Source organism: Pipistrellus kuhlii, unplaced genomic scaffold, assembly GCF_014108245.1.
Source record: "Pipistrellus kuhlii isolate mPipKuh1 unplaced genomic scaffold, mPipKuh1.p scaffold_m20_p_4, whole genome shotgun sequence".
NCBI classification, from domain to species: domain Eukaryota; kingdom Metazoa; phylum Chordata; class Mammalia; order Chiroptera; family Vespertilionidae; genus Pipistrellus; species Pipistrellus kuhlii.
In genome coordinates, this window is record NW_023425540.1 from 88,932,945 (window position 1) to 88,957,174 (window position 24,230).

General features: G+C 45.8%; 2 protein-coding genes and 1 long non-coding RNA gene across 6 annotated transcripts in view; 2 read left to right on the forward strand and 1 right to left on the reverse strand.

Moving 5' to 3' along the window:
- HMOX2 (heme oxygenase 2) overlaps positions 1-6,844 on the reverse strand; it is a 34,132-nt gene extending 27,288 nt beyond the window's left edge. For all 4 annotated transcript variants that reach the window (XR_006739698.1, XR_004983001.2, XM_036410270.2 and 1 more), the window contains exon 1: positions 6,710-6,844. The gene's annotated coding sequence lies outside the window, so the exon portion shown is untranslated. The remainder of the gene's footprint in view (positions 1-6,709) is intronic.
- On the forward strand, positions 284-1,342 carry LOC123651171. Its single transcript, XR_006739699.1, has 3 exons — positions 284-497; positions 956-1,083; positions 1,313-1,342. It is a non-coding gene; the product is annotated as an uncharacterized LOC123651171 (long non-coding RNA).
- Positions 6,845-10,440: 3,596 nt separating the features above from the next.
- NMRAL1 (NmrA like redox sensor 1) lies at positions 10,441-20,495 on the forward strand. The gene is given in 5 exon segments (XM_036410271.2): positions 10,441-10,742; positions 14,338-14,576; positions 17,081-17,330; positions 18,759-18,949; positions 20,202-20,495. Coding segments are annotated over 5 exon segments (900 nt in total). The 5' UTR covers positions 10,441-10,702; the 3' UTR covers positions 20,382-20,495.
- Positions 20,496-24,230: the final 3,735 nt, after the last annotated feature.

Sequence of the window (24,230 nt, forward strand, 5' to 3'; positions counted from 1 at the left end):
GGCCCCTTCTCTGATTGAGTTCGACACCCCTACTCTAACCAAATGATCTACCCAGGTTGTGGGCTTGATCCTCAAGAAGGGGCATGCAGAAGGCAGCTGATCAATGACTCTCATTAATGTCTCTCTCTCCCACCCTCCCCCCTCTCCCTGCCTTTCTCTGAAATCAATAAAAACATATTTTTTTAAAGAGTGAGAGGGGGGTGAGAGAGAGAAATATCAATGGACTTCCTAATACAAGCCCCCTACTGAAGATCAAGCCTTAAACCCAGGCATGTACCCTCTCCAGTACTCTAACTGGTAATTGGGACTACACTCACCCAACTGAACCACACCGGCCAGGAAGGGAGTGAAGGTTTAACACTCCTTCACTATATCTGCTTTTCTCATCTGCCTTCAAACACTACTTAGAGCCTCTCCAATCCATACTCAATTTTGCTTACTGATTCTTTCCCTTTACCTGCCTGTCCTCCTCCAAATTGTCTTGGAAATAGTTCTAGGTGAGTGGTTGGCAAATTCATTAGTCAACAAAGCCAAATGTCAACAGTACAATAACTGAAATTTCTTTTGAGAGCCAAATTTTTAAAAAATATATTTTTTATTGATTTCTTACAGAGAGGAAGGGAGAGAGATAGAGAGATAGAAACGTCAATGAGAGAGAAACATCGACCAGCTGCCTCCTGCACACCCACCACCGGGGATGTGCCCGCAACCAACGGACATGCCCCTGACCAGAATCGAACCTGGGACCCTTCAGTCCACAGACCGACGCCCCACCACTAAGCCAAACCAGTTTCGGCTGAGAGCCAAATTTTTAAAACTTAAACTTCTTCTAATACCACTTCTTCAAAATACAATAGACTATCCCAGGCTGTGGTATTTTGTGGAAGAGCCACACTCAAGGGGCCGAAGAGCCTCATGTGGCTCACGAGCCGCAGTTTGCCAACCACGCTTCTAGGTGATAACAGTTCCTCTGCAGCAGCCTGTAGTGGTCTTGCTAGAATGAACAGCAGGCCCAGTGTCCAAGGAAGAGGATGGCTACACTTGGGCATGTGACATGCCATATTACCAACAAACATTTATATTGTATGCAGGCTTCTGCGGAAACCGGTTTGGCTCAGTGGATAGAGCGTCGGCCTGTGGACTAAAAGGTCCCGAGTTCAATTCTGGTCAAGGGCATGTACCTTGGTTGCGGGCACATCCCCAGTAGGGGGTGTGGTGTGCAAGAGGCAGCTGATCGATGTCTCGCTCTCATAGATGTTTCTAACTCTCTATTCCTCTCTGTAAAAAATCAATAAAAATATATTGTTTATAGGCTTCAAGTAGTTCTAAGAGAGAGAGAGAGAGAGAGAGAGAGAGAGAGAGAGAGAGAACACAACAATATGTCCCATAGTAGAAATACTAATTGTGCAATACAGACAACAATGCTCAAGATTCAGCCTTATGTTCCAAATTAACCAGGACAGTTCTGATTCAAATATCCCACCCCAGCAATTAATTCCTTCAGTACACCTGAATGCTGAAACTATGGGTCCCATTGTTTGACATATAAAAAATATGATCAACACAGTGACTGATGAGGCAGGCCAGCCAACTAGGTTAGCTGAAAGCACGAGGGCAGATTGCTTAATCATGCTAGCATCTTCCCTCAGGCCTCAAATACTTATGGGATTGAATACAAGACAGTGAAATTTGAGTTTTCCAACACTGAAAGAGAGCTCATCAGGAGAAAGGCAGGAAGCTTGGAGTATTTACAAAAAGTCAGACAGGTGAAATATAAGACACCTGTCTCTGTTATGCCATTCTTCCCCAAAGCCCTATTAAAGTTACTGACAACTATGACAATAATTAAGCCCATGATACTCTTGGGAAGCAAACAAATCTATATGTGTGACAAAAATTAATTCCCCCCCTAAACAGATGGAAGAGAATATCCACTTGCTTGGCCGCTTGCATACAAGCTGACAACAATTATTGTCATGCAACAATTAGCCCTTTCTTTCTTCTTCTGCTGTCCCTTCCCTCATGTATCCTATTCACTTACTTCTCTACCCTTTTGCCAGTAAACCATTCCCTTTTCTGTTCAGCCTGTACTTTAGACAAAGGTCCCCAAACAAGAATCACATGGGAAATTAAAAACACAGATTCCCAGACCCAAACTTACCAAAACAGAAAGATTTGGAAACACTTCTTAAATCAATAAGCATTCAAGGCACAAAAGATTTTAAGATTCAAATATCAACCTCATTTTTCAGATATAGAAACTACAGCTCAAAGGGTTTAAATGTTTTTCTCATGGTAAAAAATATACTAGCACAGTGTTATTTTTTGGAAGAAATAAACCATTTACTTTTCACCTTCTAATACAAGTGAGTATGTATTTGGATATATATACATACATGCAAAACAAAGCTGTCTAGTGTTGAATAGCCGCTTGAACAAAAATGATTACAGGCTGATTGGATTAACTGATTGAGTCAATCATTTTGAAGTAAGGTACAAACAAAAAGTCGGTGTATTTGTACACTTTATTTTTTTGTTGTTGTTGTTAATCCTCACCCTAGGATATTTTTCCATTGATTTTTCAGGGAGAGTAGAAGAGAGAGGGAAAGACAGAGACAAGCCTCGAAAAACACATCGATTGGGTGCCTCCTGTACGAGCCCAGATCCACATGCCTCTGACCAGAATCAAACCCCAGACCCTTTGGTCTGCAGGCCCACCCTCTATCCACTGAGCCACACCGGCTAGGGCGGTGTATCTGTACACTTTACACAGGGTGAGAAACTCAAGCATACACTTAAAAAGAACCTTCCTCAGCATTATACCAGTCAATAGTAAAAATACATGTACTCTGATGCAATTCCTACTCCATAAGCAGACAGTACAGCCCTTGGGTCACTGCTAAAATATTTGCTTAAAAGAAATACAGGGAGCCCCAGGGCCACTAGATCAGTGGTTAGGACATCAGCCAGCAGACCAAAGGGTCATGGGTTCAATTCCAAGTCAGGAGCAGGTTGCAGGTTGCAGGTTGCAGGTTCCCCAGCCCCAAATTAATGTATCTCTCTCACACTGATATTTATTTCTCTCTCCCAGTCTTCCTTTCCACTTCTCTAGAAATCAGTGGGAAAATATCCTTTGGTGAAGGTTAAAAAAGAAGAAAAGAGCTGAAACCGGTTTGGCTCAGTGGATAGAGCGTCGGCTTGGGGACTGAAAGGTTCCGGATTCGATTCCCATCAAGGGCATGTATCTTGGTTGTGGGCATATCCCCAGTAGGAGGTGTGCAAGAGGCAGCTGATCGATGACACTCTCTCATCGATGTTTCTAACTCTCTATCATTCTCCCTTCCTCTCTGTACAAAATCAATAAAATATATTAAAAAAAAAAAAAAAAGAAGAAGAAGTAGAAGAAGGAAAGAAACACAGGGTGAGGCAAAAGTAGATTTATAGTTGTTTGTATGAAAATAATACAATAATTAATAAATAATACAAGAATAAAGTTCCATATACTCACAACTGTAAATCTACTTTTGCCTCCCCATGTATATCACATAGAAAATTGCATGTTTGCTAAATTTACATTAAAGTAACATTAAAACCTATTCACTGTTAAGAGCTTTATAAATTTAATTGCTGTTTTGAAATGCCTAGTTAAGGGTTCAGAATATTGCCTTGTAAGGTCTTGAATATAGATGTGGTTGATATGACAACCTAGAAAGAGTTCCCAGCTCCATTTCAGTTGGCCATGGTTATAATTTAGATGCAATCCTCTGTTAAATTATCTATAGTGAACGCCATTAACTATTGTTACTCTTTTTTTAAATTGCTTTTTAGAGAAAGATAGGAAGGGAGGGAGATCAATTTCTTGTTCCATTTATTTACTGGAACATCCATTGGTTGATTCTTGTATGTGCCCTGACATAGGACTGAGCCTGCAACCTGGGCATATCAGGCTGATGCACCAACCAAATGAGCTATCCTATTGTTCTTAAATGGGGAGACACTGGTCACTCAGAAAAGATTTCTTGCAAAATATATAAATAAATGTAACAGCATATTCTTTTATATATGTAATGTGGCTAAATCAGACCATCAGTTATGGGCTGCTATATTTCACTACTGTGTCAAATTTATTAAAAATTAAAAAAAAAATTCTGAGAGTTTCAGCTGTTTCCATTAGTTGGCTTTAAAATGTCTAATACAATGGGAGACAATATCTTATGATAAATAAATGAAGTCAATATGAAAAATAAACCATACAGTGAACAATATTACAGAGCACCTGAGTGGTCATCAGAATGAATTATTTATATATATATATATATATATATATATATATATATATATATATATATATGATCTTGGTATTAGCAGTTACATTAACTATCCCAATAATGGTACTACTTTTTAGCAGCACAAAAATATCAAGAAATTATTCAGATTACAAGATAAAGCTTTAATCCTATGTTTTTGCACAAATAATCCTAACAGATATAATTACTTAAAATCAGACAACATTCACTGTGTTGAACACAAAAGGAGATGTTACCAAGTCTTTTAATTCTCCTACTGACCACTATTAGAAAAAAGATTTCATTAAGTCAGCTATTTTTAACCTTTTTCATCTCATAGCACACATAAACTAATTACTAAAATACCAAAAAAAATTTTTTTGCTAATCTAACAAAAAAAATAAGTATAATTCTGATTCATTCACACCAGACGGCTATTCTTGCATTGGCTGCTGTTATTTTTAAATTTGACAATTAAAGGGGAAAAAGACAGTGCCCCTGACTAGTCTGGAACTGCATGTTTCAAAAATTCTTGCAGCACAGCACATGGGCTGAAAATTGCTGCATTAAATGACTATTTATAACTTTTTGATTAACTATGGCCAATAATGTACCAGAAAGTTATTTATAGTTTTTCACCTCTCTTCTGTCCAAGGTGTTTCAAGCTAAACTTTAAAGTTTTACATTGAAATATATAACTGCAATTTTCAAAAATATCTTCCAGTTTTTGGTACAATCCTGATCAGAGCCCAAGTGAACTCTGAAATGAGTCAGCTTTTAAAAGAAAACCAAAAAGAACCAGGTAGCCCACAGGCCCCAGCTGCCCAGTTTGGCTTTCCAATGAGGGTGAACTAAATGCAGGGAATGCTATATTTTCTGGAACTCATCTTTTCACTGACATTGGCATTTCTAAAGTAGCTCAAACTCCGACTCTAGGACTCATAGCATCTCACTTTATTGGCCCAAGCAGAGGTAAAAAGCAAATCAAGTCAGAAAATGGGGTAATCACAGAGTTTCCTCTTCAAACCCCGAGTTGGATGAGGTTACTCAATGAGACTGTGTGTTTGCAAGGCCCCTCCAATTTCCACACTCTCACCCAAGGTTCTGGCTTGAGCACCGTATTTGAGAACTTTTTCCAATTTCACTAAGCAAACTTGTAAATGCCCAATTGAACTGTGAGCTCCTGGTAAGCTTGTGATGTTTTGTCTTGTGAAGTTTCTTGGGGAAAAAAAACACACACACACACAAAAACTGAAGAATGAAGCACAGATTTACTAATGTGTATTCCTTATCCCTCTCCTCACAGAAGAAATACTAAAAATTTTAATACGGGAGTTATATCAAAACACACTGGTTAATGCCATATCAGAAATTCAAAACAGTAAGTTCCTGTTTCCTTTTATTTGGGAAGACATTTTAAGGGGTGGGGAAAACAGTTTAAATAACCCATTTCCAATTTCTATTTGTTGAGAAAAGAGCATGGGATCTGGAGGCAGCCAACCATGTGCCACCACCATGTGCCGCCGCAGGTCATTTCCTTCACCCGTCTCATCCCTAACCCCACTCAGAAGTAGGAACACGATCAACTCAGAGGGTTTTGGAAGTGGCTGAGAATGGGAGGACTTCCTGAACCATAGGATGTTTATTTTTCTGGTTCACAGAATCATAACCATCACACAATAAGGATGACAGCCACAGGCCACAAAAACCGGTTCATCAGACCAATTTAAATGGCAAGACAGACGGGCCTTGTACAAAGACTATGTGCAAGGCGGGCCTGGCAGCTCTTACGGGGCAATGAACACACCTGGAGCAGGGTGCTTAGGAGGTGACAGGTAAGCCGGCTGCCCAAATTCACCGGCTGCCCCGGGCACGGCTCCTCCCCATCTGGCGCTCTGCACCAGGGCGGCCGCGGTCACTCACGAAGTCACAACAGTGACTCAAAGGGCCCTTCGGTGTGAGGTGAGTCACATGGAGGAAGGGCAGAGCCAGGGCCCGAGGTAAGCCGCCAGGCACCCGTCTCCGACGCGGGGGGTGGTGAGGGCCGGGGCCTCGCGGGCCCCGGTGGAAGGACGTGCGGGCAGGGAGGTCAGTGGCTGCAACCTCCACAGGAAGCGCCAGGTCTCCCGGCGGCGGCCCCGGGGTCACCTCACCCTGCGCACTCGCGACGCCAGGAGGGAGGGCCGAGCGCCAACTGGCCACTCAGGCTTCCCGGCCCTCGGAAACGTCGTCTGTGAAGCGGGGTCCCCCCCGCGCCCAGCCACCTTCCCCATCACCCCGCTATTGCCGTTCCCGCCGGGTGTCCCTCAGGCCTGCGCCGGGGACCCGGCGGGCCGCGGCTGGCAGGACCCAGGTCCCGAGAACCAGCGCCGGTCGGAGCCCGCCGAGGACCCGGGAAGTCTGGACGGGTGCGGGCCACTCACCAGCCTCGGCTCCCCTTGGCCGGCCGCAGGTCCGTCCGTCCGTCCGCCTGTGGCTGCCTCCGCGTCTGTCAGGAACAGTCGAGCAAGTGGAGCGCGAGGGCGGGCCGACGTGCGCACGCAGCGGGGGCGGGCCCTGCGGAGGACACGCCCCCGCGGCGGGCACGTGGCTCCGCTCTGGGGACCCGGGGCTGCCGGGAAGTGGGGGTGTTTGTGCGTGAACTAAAGAGAGCGCTAATGAGAGCAGGTGTTTAGGAGGCCTCCTCCGGACACGCGCTTTTCTGGCCCGATGGCACTACCTCTTCAGGCTCATCTTGCCCTAGGCTTCATCTGTCCTTTCTGTTCCAACCACACTGGCTTCCAGGCATTTCCTTAACCGGGGGTTGGCGGCAGGTTAAATGACTGGTAATGTTCAGTGTTAGCAAAGGTGTGGGAGAAAGTTTGCAGGTTTTGTTAGAGTTATTAGTTGTCCTCAAAGGAAATTCCAAACCTAAAGAAAAGCTTAGATAGTTTATTAAAGCCAAAGATTGGGGGTTAGTCCTGGAAGCAAAATCTCAAAAGACAGGGGTAACTCTCCAAGGTAGATGCACAGGGAGTGGGGGGAATCCCTCAGCCCAGCCTGCGCCCTCTCACAATCCTGGACCCCTTAGGCCGCAGATGTCTTCAAACTACGGCCCGCGGGCCACATGCGGCCCGCAGAGGAGTCTGATCCGGCCCGCCAGGTTTTTTGAGCAGTGAGCGAAGCCGAGGTGTTACAGTAGGAATTAGTAGTTCATATAGTCCGGCCCTCCAGCTCTCTGAGGGACCGTGATCTGGCCCCCACTTTAAAAAGTTTGAGGACCCCCTGCTAGGGGATGTCCACCTGCAGGCTAAGAGAACCGGGCATAAGCCACCAAGTGGACATCTCTCAGGGGTCCTTAGTGCTGCTGGAGGTGGGAGAGACTCCCACCATTGTCCCTGTGAGCCCAGCTTCTGGCTGAGCAGCACTTTCCTGGTTGGAGCGCACTGACCACCAGGGGGCAACTCCTGCATTGAGCGTTTGCCCCCTGGAAGTCAGTGCATGTCATGGCAACGGGACATTCTGCCATTTGGTCAATTTGCATATTAGGGTTTTATTATTGTATATAGGAAAGGAGAACACCTAAGAAAGGTTACATGAAATCTATTGGTGGAAGATTAAAGCAGCAGGAGAAAAAGTGGGAAAATCTCTAGGATTGAGTAAAAAATAAAATGGACAGATATTACTTTATATTGATGGAGGCAGGATACTTAACATTTAACATAGTTTGTAGAAGTATGTAGTTGAAAGAGAACAATGAGGAATGCTGGGGTTGTCTTCCCCCCCCCCCCCCCCTGCACTAGGATGTTTAACTTTACATTCTCACATTTTAAATATATTCTAGATGCACATACACAATGGACAGGGCTTGTTCAAAGTAGAGATTAATTTTAATTTACCCTATATGCCTTAGGACATGACTTCCCACCATAACCCACTCAATTAGGAATGTGGGGTGTTTTTTATGTGTTTTTATTTATTTCAGAGAGAGGAAGTAAGAAGAGAAGGAAATAGAAACATCAAAGATGAGAAAGAATCATTGATTGGCTGCCTCCTGCATGCCCCACACTGGGGATTGAGCCAGCAACCCAACCCGGGCATGAGCCCTGACCAGGAATCCACCCATGATCTCCTGGTTCATGCAATGCTCAGCTACTGAGTCACCCGGGCCAGGCAAGTTAGGAATGTTTTGTTGATCAAAACAACCTGTGTGGTTATTTTCAGTTATTGAACTTGTCAGACTTCCTATGGTAGCCTCTTTTTTTCTTCACATGGGGAAGGGGGTACTATTTGGCAGGAACTGTTAACATTTAGAATGGGCATTCTCATTGACCCAACAATTACACTTCTGGGTAGCTATTCTAGAAAAACATTTGTGTTATTGAACTCAAGGAATTCACTGTTTAATATGCTGTGTTTGAAAATGAGAGGTGGTTGTTGCAAGGAGTTTTACTTACTTGCAGCAAGTAAGGGAGACAGGGAATTTGTCCCTGACAAAGAGGTTCTTTCACCCATCCCTCAAAACAGAAATCAGGAGAGGAAGCTAAACAGATTCAAAATTAGAGGTTTAGCCCTGGCCAGTGTGACTTAATTTGGTTCTCCTGTGCACAAAAGGTTGCCAGTTAGATTTCCGGTCAGGGCACATGCCTGGGTTGTGGGTTTCGGACTCGATTCCTGGTCAGGGGCATGCAAGAGGCAGCCCACTGATATTTCTCTATCATCAATGTGGGGTTTTTTCCCCCTCTCTCTCCCTCTCCCTTTCTTTCTTTCTAAAACCAATAAAAACATATTTAAAAAATTAGAAGTTTACTAGAATCAAGGTGGAGGGAAAGAAAAGAGGGAGGGGACTTAACGCAACTAATAACAGCCTGACTCCAAAACTGCTGCTGTGGGTCTGGCTTATATAGGGCTAGTTCCTCACACAGGTACATAGTAGGGCTCTTTACTTTTCAGGTTCCAGCAGCTGGTACACACCTGTGCAGGTGCAGAGCCGAACTCTTTACTTTCCTGGTGCACAGAACAGAGCTCTTTGGGGAATGCCTGAACTTATCAAAACAGGAAAACAGTGTCAGTTTTAGCATGAGCATGTCCAGTGCCTTGCGGATGTTTAGACAACCGATCAGCCTACTTTGTGTCAAGTACTATTTCAGGTGCTGGAAATACAGCAGTGAACACAAATACCTGCCGTCCCAAACCTGACAGTCCCGGATGAGTGGATATGTATTTTGTTATCAGAGTTTCTTAGTTTGACATCATTTATTTATGTATATTTTAATCCTCACCTGAGGATATTTTTTTCCATTGATTTTCAGAGAGAGTGGAAGAGAGAGGGAAAGACAGAGAGAAACATCTATGTGAGAGAAGCATATTGGTTGCCAAACCAGGGCCCAGGCTGGGGAGGACCCTGCAATCAAGGTACCTGCCCTTGATATCATTTAGATGAGTATCAACCTCTTGGGATAACATCGGGTCATGAGCCCTAATAAGCAGCAGAACTTGAACCTGCCTAGAATCACCCCACGGATCCCCTGGCCTGCTTTGACCACTCACTCACAGCCACACCCAGACATATTCTGGAGTGAATGAAAAAGCAAATGTTCTTTTCCAGTCAGAATAACTTTCCAGAAGAATGAGGGTCAATGTTGAGTTTTAGTTGAGCACAAAGAAATCTCCCTTTTCTGGTTAAAAATCATTCAAATCTGAGTAAGTAGCAGCAACCTCAACGTGTCAGGCAGATAAGAAATAACTCCGGGCCTTGAAGGGGATAAAACGCACGGAAATAGACTTGCTCATCTTTAGGTGACACCCCATTATCTACAAGTCCAGACATCCACGCCAGACAGGAGATTGAGGCGGGGGCGGGTCCAGAAACACCGCGGATTCTCCGGGATGAACCATCTTAGTCCGCGGGCGGGGGTGGCGCGCTGGCTCGCGCGGACCGGGATGAACCATCTCTGTCCGCGGGTGGGGGGCGCGCCGGCTCGCGCGGAGTTAGGACCCGGACGGCGAGGCTTTCCGAGCCGCGGCGCCTAGGAGGTCCCGGTGTGCAGGGCGGCCTTGCTAGCGCAGGAATGAAGCTGCGGGCCGGGGTGGGCAACCTTCGTGGGATTACATCCCCCCCTCTCCGTGTGGACTCGGCTGCAAACATCGAAGTCCCGTCATCCTCCCCGCCCCCCGTCCGTCCCCCCCGCATTATCCGTGGTGTTTCCCACCCAGGCAGTGGTGAGGGGGTAGCACAGGTCGGGGCCAGGGTCCGAGACTCGGGCTGGGGAGGTGGTGTCAGGCCTGGGGGGTGAGGCCAGGGGCCGCAGATCCCGACCTCCCTTGGCTGCCGCCTCCTCGGGTGCACGCGCGTGGTTCAGGGCGAGGACCCCCGGCCCCGCTGCCCACCCCGCGCGCCCCAGCTTCTCAGGACCGCGTGTCCCGCTCCCGCTCACATGGCGGACTAGAAGGTAGTGGTGGTGTTTGGAGCCACCGGTAAGTGGAACCCCAAACAATCGGAGGCCCCCCGTAGCGCAGGACCTCTCACCAGCCAGGGGCCTCCTCCCCCAGCTCAGGGAGCCATCCCCAAGGGGTCGGCGGGAGAGTGAGATAGGTTGGACCTCTGGCCTCGGCTGGGGCCGTGGGGACAGGACCTGAGCGCAGGTGTCCTTTGAATCTTAAAAACATTACTTTAACTTTAAATGAGGAGTAATTGCACATGATACCGACATTAAATCTCCGTCCCATTTCTGTACCCCCCACCCCATCCATCTCTGTTACCGTTTTCTGAGCATCCTACCAAATTTGAAATATCTAAGTTATTTTTAAACAGTACAGTAGTGCTTTATTTTGCCCCCACCTGTTCTTTCTCTCTTCCCCCAAAAATGTATACATTTTGAATAGTTATTAATTCCAGTGAGTTAAATCTAAAAAGAAACATTAATTGAGCTAAAAGCTATTAAAGTGTGTATACATTTTGGGGGGGACTATCTATCTATATATATATGTGTGTGTGTGTGTGTGTGTGTGTGTGTGTACTTTATACATATAACATATATACCCTGTTTCCCCGAAAATAAGACAGTGTCTTATATTAATTTTTTCTCCCAAAGTTGCGCTAGGTCTTATTTTCAGGGGATGTCTTATCTTTCCATGTGCTAGGTCTTATTTTCGGAGGATGTCTTATTTTCAGGGAAACACGGTACTTATGTATGATTCACAGAGTGGCCAGATTATTATGATTTCTGAATGCATAATAATCTGGTCACTCAGTGTATATCCTATATAATAAAAGGATAATATGCAAATTGTCCCCTTGGCCAGGAGTTTGACCAGCAGGCAGGCTGGCCAACAGCCCATGTCCCCTCCCCCTGGCCAGGCTGGCCATACCCCACCCATGCGCAAATTCATGCACCAGGCCTTATACACACATATCTATATCTATAGATATAGATAGATACCTGGCCAGGCTGGCCATACCCCACCCATGCACAAATTCATGCACCGGGCCTTATACACACATATCTATAGATAGATAGATAATGTGTGTGTATGTACACACATACACTGAGTGGCCAGATTATTATGTGTTCAGAGATCATAATAATTTGGCCACTCAGTGTATACTTAAGTATATATTTTAAAACATAGAACAGCTTTATTGAAGTACAATTCATATATTGAGGTATGATTCATATACTATTTACTCATTTAAAGTGTGCAATTCACTAGTTTCTAGTATATTTGCAGAGTTCAGTGACCATCATCCCAGATTAGTTTTAGAAGATTTCATCACCCCAAAAAAGAAACCCCCATATCTATGTGAATGAAAAAGGAGCCACATACTAACCTGACAAGCTCAGGAGAGGCCTGCATGGTGGGCCAAAAATAACCATACAGAATGGTCTGTTATATAAATTCCTAACTAAAAGCGGGTTATGGCAGGTAGTTGAGTCCTAGGACTGTAGCTTCCTTGACCAACCTACCTTAAGTAAATTTATTATCTTTTTGCATTTAAGGTGATATACTTAAAAAAATAATTCTTTATTGTTGAAAGTATTACATTCTTCTCTCTCCCCCCCCCCCCCCCCCCCCCCATTGATCCCCTGGAACGCCTCTGTACTATTTTCCATAATGGCTGCACCAGTCTGCATTCCCACCAGCAGGGTACTAGGGTTCTAAGGTCACATACTTTTGAAATGTCAGAGTTATCTTTTCCAGACCCCTAAAGGCACAACTAGCACCAGAGCACAAGACCACAGAACTCTTATCTTCTTGCCCACATACCACCTCCGCGTCCTGTAAATGTTAACTATCCCGTAGCCACCAGTGTAAAAGAAGTATGTGTGTCTGTTTTGTTTTTTATGCATCCCAGTGATTCCCCTCCCCACTGTGCTTTCTCTCACCCCCTTAATCTACCACCAATGGATTTCATTACATCCCCTTTTACTTATTTTTTTAGCCTTATCCAAGGAAATGTTTATTGATTTTAAAGATAAAAGAAGGGAGAGAGAAAAATTTTGTCAGGCGAGAGAAACATTGGTTGAGCTCTAACTGGTAATTGAACTCACCGGCTTTGGGTGTATGAGACAACACTCCAACCAACTGAGCCCCCTGGCCAGGACTCCTTAAATTTTAATTATAAAATGAGCTCTAGGCCCTGGCAAGGTAGTTCAGTTGGTTAGAGCATTGTCCGAATATGCCAAGATTGCGGGTTCGATTCCCCGTCAGGGCACATACATGCATCAACCATTGAATGCATAAATAAGCGCAGCAACAAATTTCTCTCTCCCTAAAAATCAGTGACCTTTTTTTGTTTTGTTTAAAAGCTGCAAAATGCTCATTCTCCAGAGCATTTTCTCAGACTGTTGAAATTTTGCTTCCTGGTGATATGTGGTCAGTTTGGCTTAAACTTACAAACCCTAACTGGTTTGGATCAGTGGATAGAGCATCGGCATGTGGACTGAAAAGTCTCATGTTGATTCTGGTACAATCAAGGTACATGCCCTTGACCGGAATCGAACCTGGGACCCTTCAGTCCGCAGGCTGATGCTCTATCCAGTGAGCAAAACCGGTTTCGGCTCCATTGGTTTTTAGAATGGAAGGGGGACGGAGAGAGAGAAACATCTATGTGAGAGAGATTGGTTGCTTTCTGCACGTGCCCCTACAGCTGAGGTGCATGCCCTTGACTGGAATCAAACACGAGACCCTTCAGTCCATGGGTTGATGCTCTATAACACATGTGTCAAACACAAGGCCCGTGGGCCAAATCCGTCCCGCCAGGCCTTGCAATGTGGCCCGCACCGCGCTGTCATCACTGCACTCCGCTGCGTTTCCATCACAATGACAGTTTATGACTGTTCAGTAAACCATTCGGCCCGAGATTTAGGCTGGATTTTAGATTTTGGCCCCTTCTCTGATTGAGTTCGACACCCCTACTCTATAAAGTGACCAAAACCAGCTAGGGCCGCTCCACCCTGAATTTATGGATAATTTTTTTTCCCGTTTGATTATTTTAATTTTGTAATTTTCCCAATCTTTTTTTTTTCTGAAAAGGTATAAGTAATATTTTACTTCTTAAGCTAAGTGGTGGATACATGAGTGTCACTATCCCTTTTTGTATCTAAATATTTCATAATTTTTAAAATTTTTAAAAAGGTATAGGTGTGATGGCTGCTAAAACATGGATGAACCTTGAAAAGATGTTGAGTGACAGAAGCCAGAAACAAAAAGCCACATGTTGAAGGAGTCCATGCAAATCTGTAGAGACAAAACAGATTAGTGGTTGCCAGTAACTGGATGGAGGAGAGAATGGGGAGTGACTGCTAATGGGTATGATTTTCTTTTGGGGGAGATGAAAATGTCCTAAAATTGACTGAGATGATGGTTATACAACTCTGAATACACTAAAAGCCACTACATTATACACTTATTTTTTATTGATTGATTTTTAGAGAAGAAATGAGAGAAAAACATCAATTTGTTGTTCCCCTTCCTTATGCACTCATTGGTTGATTTTTGTACCTGCCTTGACCGAGGATTGGACTTTGGTATATCGTCCAGTACCTTTAGGTCTTTTTCACTCTTCCAGGTGCCCAGGGGGGCTCAGTGGCCCGGACTCTCTTGGAAGATGGGACATTCAGGGTTCGGGCTGTAACCCGGGACCCTGGGCAGAAGACAGCAAAGGAACTGAGGCTACAAGGTGCAGAAATAGTGCGGGGAGACCAGGATGACGAGGCCAGTATGGAACTGGCCCTGAGTGGGGCTCACGCCGCCTTCATCGTGACCAACTACTGGGAGAACTGCAGCCGGGAGCAGGAGGTCAAGCAGGTGAGGGCAGGCAGGAGGCGTGGGGAGGCTGGGTTAGTTGCAGTGCTTCCTAAAAGGAGCTCCCGGGTCCCTGTTGGTTCATTGGAAGCAACTTTAACTTGCCTGTGGGGCCCACTCTGACAAAGACCCCTGACACCGAAGTCCTTTCCCACTTCCATGCAGCCCGCCTAGACTTCGATGAAGGTAAGAGGAGGCTGCTTTCTCATCCAGTGACTTTTTTTTTTTTTACTTTATTTATTTATTTTGCAATGTTTTAATATCTCAAGAAAAACAATTTTAAATATATATTACATGCAATAAACATTAATATTTCCAGAAAAAAATGATTTTAAGTATAATAATATTACCAAAACTGTACTAATATAGTATGATGTCACAAAATTTATAGGAAATATTAAAAATCTGCAAATAACAGGATTACTTAGAGTATATTCTAAAATATTTTTTCCTCTGGCTCTGTTTTTGTTCATCACTTTATGTTGTTCAATATATTCCACAAATTATTTAGATAATGCGGTATTTTTCTTCCACTGACTGGCTTATTTTGCTTAGCATGATGTTCTCCAGTTCCATCCATGCTGTTGCAAAAGATAAGAGTTCCTTTTTTACAACAGCGTAGTATTCCATTGTTTTCTCCAGTGACTTTTTTATATTCATGTACCATACAGGCCACCCTCTTAAAGTGTGCAATTCATTGTTTTTTAACATGTTCACAAAGTAGTAGAGCCATCACTACTACCTAATTCCAGGACATTTTCATCACTCCAGAAAGAAACCCTATACCGGTGAATAGTCACTCCTGACCCCTTCCCCCAGCCTCGGGCAACCACTCACTTCCTTTGTCATCCAATGACTTTTTACACTTTCTAAAAATCTAACTCTACTGACCCATAATTTCTTATAATAAAATGTACCATTTTAATTGTGCAGTTTAAAAAAAAAATTTTTTTTAATGACATTTTTATTAAAAGTCTAAAAATGAAGAGACAATGATTATACATGAGTCTGGAATTTAAAATGACAATTGGTTAGAATTCTCTTGGTTAGATAAAATTTGAAAGTAAATAAACCCATATAATTGCCTTTTGATAAAAATATATTTTCATCTACCCAGAAAGTCCCCCATATATATCCCTTTGACGTGTTTTGTTTCTCTCTATTCTGCTTTCCACCCGGATTCTCTCTAGTTGGGTGGTTATTGAGCCTTGATGGTGGTGGCAGGGATGTGAGAGGAACCATGAGACATGGCCATCTTTTTGTCTCATTGAATATCGAAACACTGCAGAGGACACTCAGGTGTTTGTGGAAGGTAAACTTGGTGCCAGAGGAAAGGCCCTAGGCTGGGAGTGATGCAGTTCAGTTTTCATCCTGCCTTACCCACAGCTATGTCTTTGGACCTGTAACTTCCCAGCTCTGGCCTTTTCTTCTTCTTCTGTAAAGCAAAGGGGGATTGATTGGACTGGATCACTGGCCTCCAAACTTGTTTTTAGCCTTGACCCTTTCTTTGGTTACATCTTACGTGGAAGCTCATTCCATAGAGAAGACAAGGACAGCTTCTCTGCTTGAAGCAGATCTCATCTCATCCTGATAGCCTGTATTAGTGCCCCACAGCTGGCGTAACAAGACCACAAGCCAGGTGGCTTAAAACAGCGGGAATCTATTCTTTCTCAGTTCTGGGGGCCAGAAGTCCAAAATCAAGGTTTTTGACAGGGCCAGGCTCCTGCTCCCTCCAGAGACGCTAAAGGAGACGTTGAGCCTTGCCTCCCCCAGCTCCTGTGGCTGCCCCTTCTGGTGGCCCCATCACTTCGGTCTGCCTCTGTCTTCACATGGTCTTCTCTGTGTCTTCTTCTGTCCCTTATAAAGACACTTGTCATGGGTTAAATGAGTATTCCAGGATAATCTCATCTCAAGTTCCTTAATTATACTTGTAGTGACCTTTTCCGAAAGAGGTTTCATTCACAGGTTCTAAGGGGTTAGGATGTGGACATAGCTTTTTGGAGGCCACCAGCCAATCCCCTACACAGCCTTATGCAGCAGGTAGTATTGTGGTCCCAGTTGAACTGACGAGTGCAGAGCGGCTAGATCGCTTGTCCAGCATCGCATAGTGCAGTGCAGAACCAGGACCGGAGCCCAAGTGGCCTATGTGCTTAACCACTGAGCTGCAGCACCTCCCTTGGGGAATCCTGGGCTCTCCAAGGAAGAGGGCTTAGCAGCAGATTGCACATAGGTGGGCTGTAGCCAAGCACATCAGAAAATAAACAATCCAGATGATCTGGAGAGGTGATGCAAAGCTCTGTGGGCGGTATAGGCTTACAATCCTGTGTTAAAGGATACGATGGCACGTGTGAGCATCCTTCTGGAAGAGGGGCCTTCCCTGAAGAAGAAGTGGTGTCAGGCTCTTAGCCTCCGGCACTGAGGCTGCATGGGTTGGAGAGCTGGGATGTGACTAGGGACACACACCCTCCCTCCCAGCGTTGTGTGGATCCTCCTTTCCTGTCCTCCAGGGAAAGCTGCTGGCCGATTTGGCCAAGCGCCTGGGCCTTCACTACGTGGTGTACAGCGGCCTGGAGAACATCAAGAAGCTGACGGCGGGGAGGCTGGTGGCAGGCCACTTTGATGGCAAAGGAGAGGTGGAGGAGTACTTCCGGGACATCGGTGTTCCCATGACCAGCGTGCGGCTGCCCTGCTACTTCGAGAACCTCCTCTCCTTCTTCCTACCCCAGAAAGCCCCGGATGGAAAGAGCTACTTGCTGAGTGAGTGCCCTTCCTCCTTGAGCATCTGCTCAGGGTGGCACTATGGCTGTCGCAGAAAGCTATGGGCCTGTCCTCAGGTGGTTCTGGGCCTGAGTCCTGGCTCTCGCGTTAGGTCTGTGACTATAAGCAAGGCAAGGAACCTTGCTGGGCCTCTGCTTCCTGCTCTGTGAAATGGGCATAACACTGACTTTCACAGGGGCAGTGAGGAAATCTACAGAGATGTGGTGATACGGTCTTTGTCTCGTGAAAAACTTGACAGAAACAAGTGCAGTTATTGTTATTTCTCCTTCAGAAATGAGAGGATTTGGAAGACAAGACCCAGTTGTAGGTTTCACAAAGTGGAAAGCACTTGCTTCTCTTTGCCCATATCTGCAAATCTCTACCCGGCTGGCTTGGGGAATCTTATACAGCTTGTGCCTTGTCCGTTAGCCAGTGGATTAGAGCAGGACGCTCAGGAGGCCCGAGTGGGAGGGGAGTTCCCTCAGCGGGCCACCCCCACCCCTTTGTGCATAAACACTCACTCACCCTTTCTCAAGAACTGCAGTCTGGTCCATGTGTTGGTACATGGGCACCACCCTTTATAGTTTGCAAAGCTAGTCAGACACCCCTTGTGTTCTGATTTAGACCTTCATCCCCACAAGATCCCCTGGGTGATCTGAGTGGGCAGTTGCTATGGCCCCGTTTTATAGGTGAGGAAAATGGCATGGTCCAAGTGCTCACATCTAAACACTGCCGTCCCTTTCCATCTACAAAATCACAATTTGGCAGCTAGTCATTCTGTCAGTAAAGTTGGTGTTTGGAGAACCCATTTTCCACATGAGAAATTCAGGATATGGCCAAGTACACTCAGGCCAGTGTTTTGGGAGCAGTGGGCCCCAGAGTAGCAGATCTTGGGGAACCTTTTGAAGCCCTTTCCTTTCCTGTCCCTTGTTCCTAAGAGAGGGCGGCCGGTCCAGGGTTCTCCCTACTCTAAGAATGGAGTAACCCAGGCTCCGAGGATTTTCGTTTTGTTTTTAAATGTATTTTTATTGATTTCACAGATGAAGTGGGGATGGAAGGGGGTGGAGGCAGGGAGAAAGAGAGATAGAAACATCAGTGATGAGAATCATTGATTGGCCGCCTCCTGCACATACTATACCAGGGACGGAGCCTACAACCCGGGCATGCGCCCCAACCAGGAATTGAATTGTGACCTCCTGGTTTAACGCTCAACCACTGAGCTATGCTGGCCAGGCTTGAATCCCATTTTCCAACCCAGTTCCACTGCTGCTTCTGCTGACGTAGATACCAGGAAGTGTCTAGGTCATGCCATGTGCTGATCTGGGCAGGTGTCCGGTTGGTTGGCTGGTGGGAACACTAGACTCTACCCTACTGTCCCCTCCAGGACCTGTCACATGCCAGCATGTCTCGCTTCCCCTTCTCCCCCAGGCTTGCCCATGGGTGACATACCCATGGATGGCATGTCTGTTGCTGACCTGGGCCCTGTGGTACTCAGTCTGCTGAAGATGCCAGAAGAATACATCGGCCAGAACCTTGGGCTCAGTACCTGCAGGCACACAGCGGAGGAGTATGCTGCCCTGCTCTCCAAGCACACTGGGAAGACCGTGCACGATGCCAAGGTGAGCCCCTTGGCCCCTGCTGTCATTTCAACCCCCCAGGAGTTGAAGGTACATCTGAATTCATCACAACTGTGAACATCCGTGTTGTGCTATTCTTGGGAGCCAAGTATGGCTGCTGAGTGAAATCTCTGGCATGGGTGGTTGACCTGGTGGGGAGGAAGGTTTCCAGAAGAGGGAACCGTAGGGGCCACGGCTAGGAGTGAGAATGCAGGGCTGCTGGGCTCCTTTGGGGTGTGGCTTGAAGGAAAGAGGGAAGAGGCCAGAGAGAGAGCCCACACACATACATGGCCTGGCTGGGTGGGAGGCCCACAGTATCCTCCTTTCCCCACTGACCCACAGTCTTCCAGTGTAGACCCCAGGTTTCTTGTTGCCATTCCCATTATGAAAGTAAGACCTTCTCATTAAAGAAAATCTCATTAACACTCTTAGGTATTAAAAGACAGCAGCTACCTGCAGAGCCCCCAGACCCAAACAGAGTTTTGATGGGAGTTTGGGGCCAAATAAACCCCCCCCCCCAGACTTGGATCCTAGTCCCTGCCCTTAACACCTGTCAGTGTATAGTCTAAGGCATGGTCCCTGACCCCTCTCTGCTTCAGTTTCCTTATCCATGAAATGGGTGTATCAAAAATGTCCCCTGCTTGAGTTGTTATGCGCCTTGAATGTGCAGTGATGCCCTAACCGCTTTGGCTCAGTGGATAGAGCATCGGCCTGCGGACTGAAGAGTCCCAGGTTCGATTCCGGTCAAGGGCATGTACCTTGGTTGCGGGCACATCCCCGGTAAGGGGTGTGCAGGAGGCAGCTGATCGATGATTCTCTCTCATCGATGTTTCTAACTCGATCCCTCTCTCTTCCTCTCTGTAAAAAAATCAATAAAATATTTTTTAAAAATGTGCAGTGATGGACACTAGAAAAGAGGCCCTAATCGGCCATGTGTCACTGTGTAAACAAAGAAAAGCTTGAGGCAGGTTGTGGAGGATGTGAGGGGTTCAGATCCAATTCCGTCTGGAAAGGGGAGCAGCTTTGGACTCTGAGCAAGAAAGTGATGTAAACAGAGTTCTGATTTGTGAGGAACTGAAGTTTCATCTCAGGATCTTAAACTGACCTAGAACAGTGGTTTTTAAACTTGTAGAATGGTTCGGGGTGACTTAGCGAGGACCTACGTAGGGACTGAGGTGTCCCCCAGCCCCTATCCCCTCAGCGGGATGCTGAGATGATGGATCCTCACAGACACCCTCCCCCTCTCTACTCCCAGACAACCCCTGAGGACTATGAGAAGCTTGGCTTCCCTGGCGCCCGGGACCTGGCCAACATGTTCCGTTTCTATGCCTTGAAACCCGACCGCAACATCGAACTGACCCTGAGGCTCAACCCCAAGGCCAGGACACTGGATCAGTGGCTGGAGCAGCACAAAGGAGACTTTTCCAGGTTGTGACCCTGCCCACCTCTCTATGCCATCTGAGGGAGGGGAGGCACAGCCACAATGATCCTGTCTTATGTTACAAAAACGTGTGTGTTTTTTTTTTAAATAAAAACCATTGTTCTCACAGATGGCTTCCAAAAGAAAGGGGCTTTGTTTCTGGGGCTCGAACTGGGATGGCAGCTGCTGGGCACTGATTCTCCCAGGACACGTGGAGTGGTGGGGCCAGTCCTCTCCTCCTGCAGTGATGGGCTGTGAGGGCGGACGCGGTGCTCGGTAAGGACTCACAGAACTCAAAATGCAGCTTTACATTTAGTCCAACAGTTGTGACACAGCACTGTGACCACAGCCAGGGAGTGGCTCTGACCACCCTGTTCCACATTTGAAGTGTGGACAGAGCCCATGACACAGAGGACTTCCCCTGCCAGCCAGGAGCAACACTTTTTAAAAAATATATATATTTTATTGATTTTTTTTACAGAGAGAAAGGGAGAGGGATAGCGATGAGTGAGAAACACAGATCAGCTGCCCCCTGCACACCCTCTACTGGGGATCTGCCCGCAACCAAGGTACATGCCCTTGACCGGAATCGAACCCGGGACCTTTCAGTCCACAGGCTGACGCTCTATCCACTGACCCAAACTGGTTTTGGCAGGAGCAACACTTGTCGTCATCCCTGCACCCACCCTCTTCATCTCCAGAAAGCTAGTAAGGTCAATGGTGACAGCTTATTCCTTCTTTGAATTGAGGGTTGGGCCTGCCCTGGGTGCAGCCTCAAAATGTGTGTGATCGTCAATCGAAGCAGGCTGGAAAGCCAGTTTGGCTCGGTGGATAGAGCGTCAGCCAGCGGACTGAGGGGGTCCCAGGTTCGATTCTGGTCAAGGGCACATGCCAGGGTTGCGGGCTTAATCCCCAGTGAAGGGCATGCTGGAGGCAGCTAATCAATGATTCTCTCTCATCGTTTATGTTTCTATCTCTCCCTCTTCCTTCCGCTCTGAAATCAATAAAAATATATTTTTTAAAAAGAGCTCAAAGTACAATAGCTATATATATTTAAAAGGCACGTGGGATGTGGCAGATCTCTAGCCCCAGGTCACCATAATTGGACATCACTGAGAAAAGGTGATGCTGCTTGCCCTGGCTGGTGTTGCTAAGTGGTTAGAGTACAGGACCATGGGCCAAAGGGTCTCCAGTTTGATTCCTGGTCAAGGGCACCGACCTGGGTTGCTGGTTCACTTCCCACCCCCTGGTCAGGGCATGTGTAGGAGGTAACCAATCGACATCTTTCTCACATCAATGTTTCTCTCTCTCTATCCCCCTCCCTCCCTCCTTTCCACTCTCTCTGAAAAGCAATGGAAAAAATATCCTCTGTTGAGGATTAACAAAACATTTCAAAATGAGACATTCATAGCAGTATTCTTGATAATAGCAAAAGAGGAAATAACCCGAATGTCTGTCAGTGAATGGGGGGAAAATGTGATCTATTCATAATATGGAATATTACTCAGCCATAAAAAGAAATAAAGTATTGGTTTATGCTACAACATGGGCAAACTTTGAACCATTATATTAAATGAGATGAGAACAGAACCACAGGTCGCATATTGTATGACTCATTTAGATAACCCGCACAGAACAGAATTGTGGTGGCCAGAGGCTGAAGGACTTGGGAGAAAATGGAGAGTAACTGCTAATGGATTTGGAATTTCTCTTTGAGGTAATGAAATTTTTCTAGAATTGAGTGTGGTGATGGTTGTACAACCTTGGAACTAAAACCCAGAAAATTGTACACTTTAATGGCGAGTTAAGTAGTATGCAAATCTCTCAATAAAACTGTCACCTCAAAAATGAGGTAACTCTACATAAACAATCTGGATGCCGCCCTTGTCAGTGTTGTTCAGTGGTTAGGGGTCGGCCCTCAAACTGAAGGATCCCAAGTTTGATTCCAGTCAAGGGCATGTACCAGGATTGCAGGTTCCCTGCACCAATTGGGATGTATGTGGGAGGTTAACCAATTGATGTAGCTCTTTCACATCTGTTTCTCTTTCTCCTCTCTCTCTCTCCCCATCCCTTCCGCTCTAAAATCAATGGGAGAAATATCCACCAGTGGGGAATAACAACAAAAAGTGTCAGATTTGCCCTAACCGGTTTGGCTCAGTGTATACAATGTCAGCCTGCAGACTTAAAGAGTCCCAGGTTCGATTCCGGTCAAGGGCATGTACCTTGTTGCGGGCACATCCCCAGTAGGGGGTGTGCAGGAGGCAGCTGATTGATGTTTCTCTCTCATTGATGTTCCTAACTCTCTCTCGCTCTCCCTTCCTCTCTGTAAAAAAATCAATAATATATATATATATTTTAAAAAGTGTCAAATTTGATTCCTGGTCAGGGCACATACCCAGATTTTGGGTTCAGTCCTTGGTCGGGGCATGTGCAGAAGATAGCCGATGGATGTTTCTCTCACTTTGATGTTTTTCTCTCTCTCCTTTCCTCTCTCTAAAGTCAATTTTTAAATAAAAGTCTATTAAAAAATATATACATGCCCAGCTTCTCTTGGAAAGCACAAGATTAGCAGCACTGGGTCTGAATTCCTGCATTAACCCCTTACCCTGCCTTGGGTGGAGCTGAAGAATGGCTGTCCCCTTTACTACCGTGTTTCCCCGAAAATAAGACATCCTCCGAAAATAAGACCTAGCGGATGGAAAGATAAGACATCCCCTGAAAATAAGACCTAGCGCAACTTTGGGAGAAAAAAATAATATAAGACACTGTCTTATTTTTGGGGAAACAGGGTAAACATGACAGCCAGTCTCCACTCCCTACTGTCTCCTGGGCACTGAAGGTCAGGGCCACTTTGTTTCTTTTTTGTGTGTTAATCCTCACTCAAGAGTATTTTTCCACTGGTTTGAAAGAAAGGGAAGGGTGCGGGGAGCAAAATACATAAATATGAAGGACACATTGGTTGCCTCTCAGAGATCAAACCTGCAACCCAGGTACGTGCCCTTGACCAGGAATCGAACCTGTGACCCTTTGGCCCTAACCAGTGATCCAGACTGGCCAGGGCTTATTACTTTTGTTTATGTAAAGTCCTTTGACTGGGCCATGTGTTTGACCCTTCATAAAGATCATGTCAAATAAGGCAGAACTGGTTAAAAGATATAAAGTTCAGGTTTCACAGTGTTTATTAACAAGAGTGCTATAATACATACCTCCCATAAAAGCCATGGCAGCCGATATAACAAAATATTCAGTGACGGGCTGTGATATTACAGAACAAAGTAAAGGGACGTAGGCTTGTGGGATCGAAGAGGTTCTTATACACTGAGGGGGGGTTTCATGACAGGGAAGTAACATTGCACTCAAGTCCACCAGAGCCCAAAGGCTGAGGAGGAGGAGGATGGCTCAGGTGGGAAAACGAATCAGAACAGAGGCCTTTAAGTGGGGGTGAAGACAGGCTCAGTGGCCAAGTTGGCCTCATCCACATGTGCCTGTACCTTCCCTCATCCATCCTAACATTTCAGCAAATGCTCAACACCCATCTACCTTTGTCCTTCCTCCCAATCTCCAAAGGCTCGGGGCCTAGAGATAATTTTTTAAATGCCTCATCTCGTGCTCCAGCCCCAACTCAGGCTGCAAAGTTGTCTGGTGACAAATGCCTCAGGAGCCAACTGTGGGAAGAAGCCCAATCCAAGCCTTGAGTGGGACTTGATGCTAGATTTGCACTGGCACTTTCTGCGGGAAGAACCCTCACTAAGCAATAATGGTATTGCTAGCAAGAAAACCCACTTTTCTCTTTCAGTCTTTCTTAGACTTCTGCTTTCAAAAGACAGGACATGAATGGGACTCCACTGCTTCTATAGGAGATAA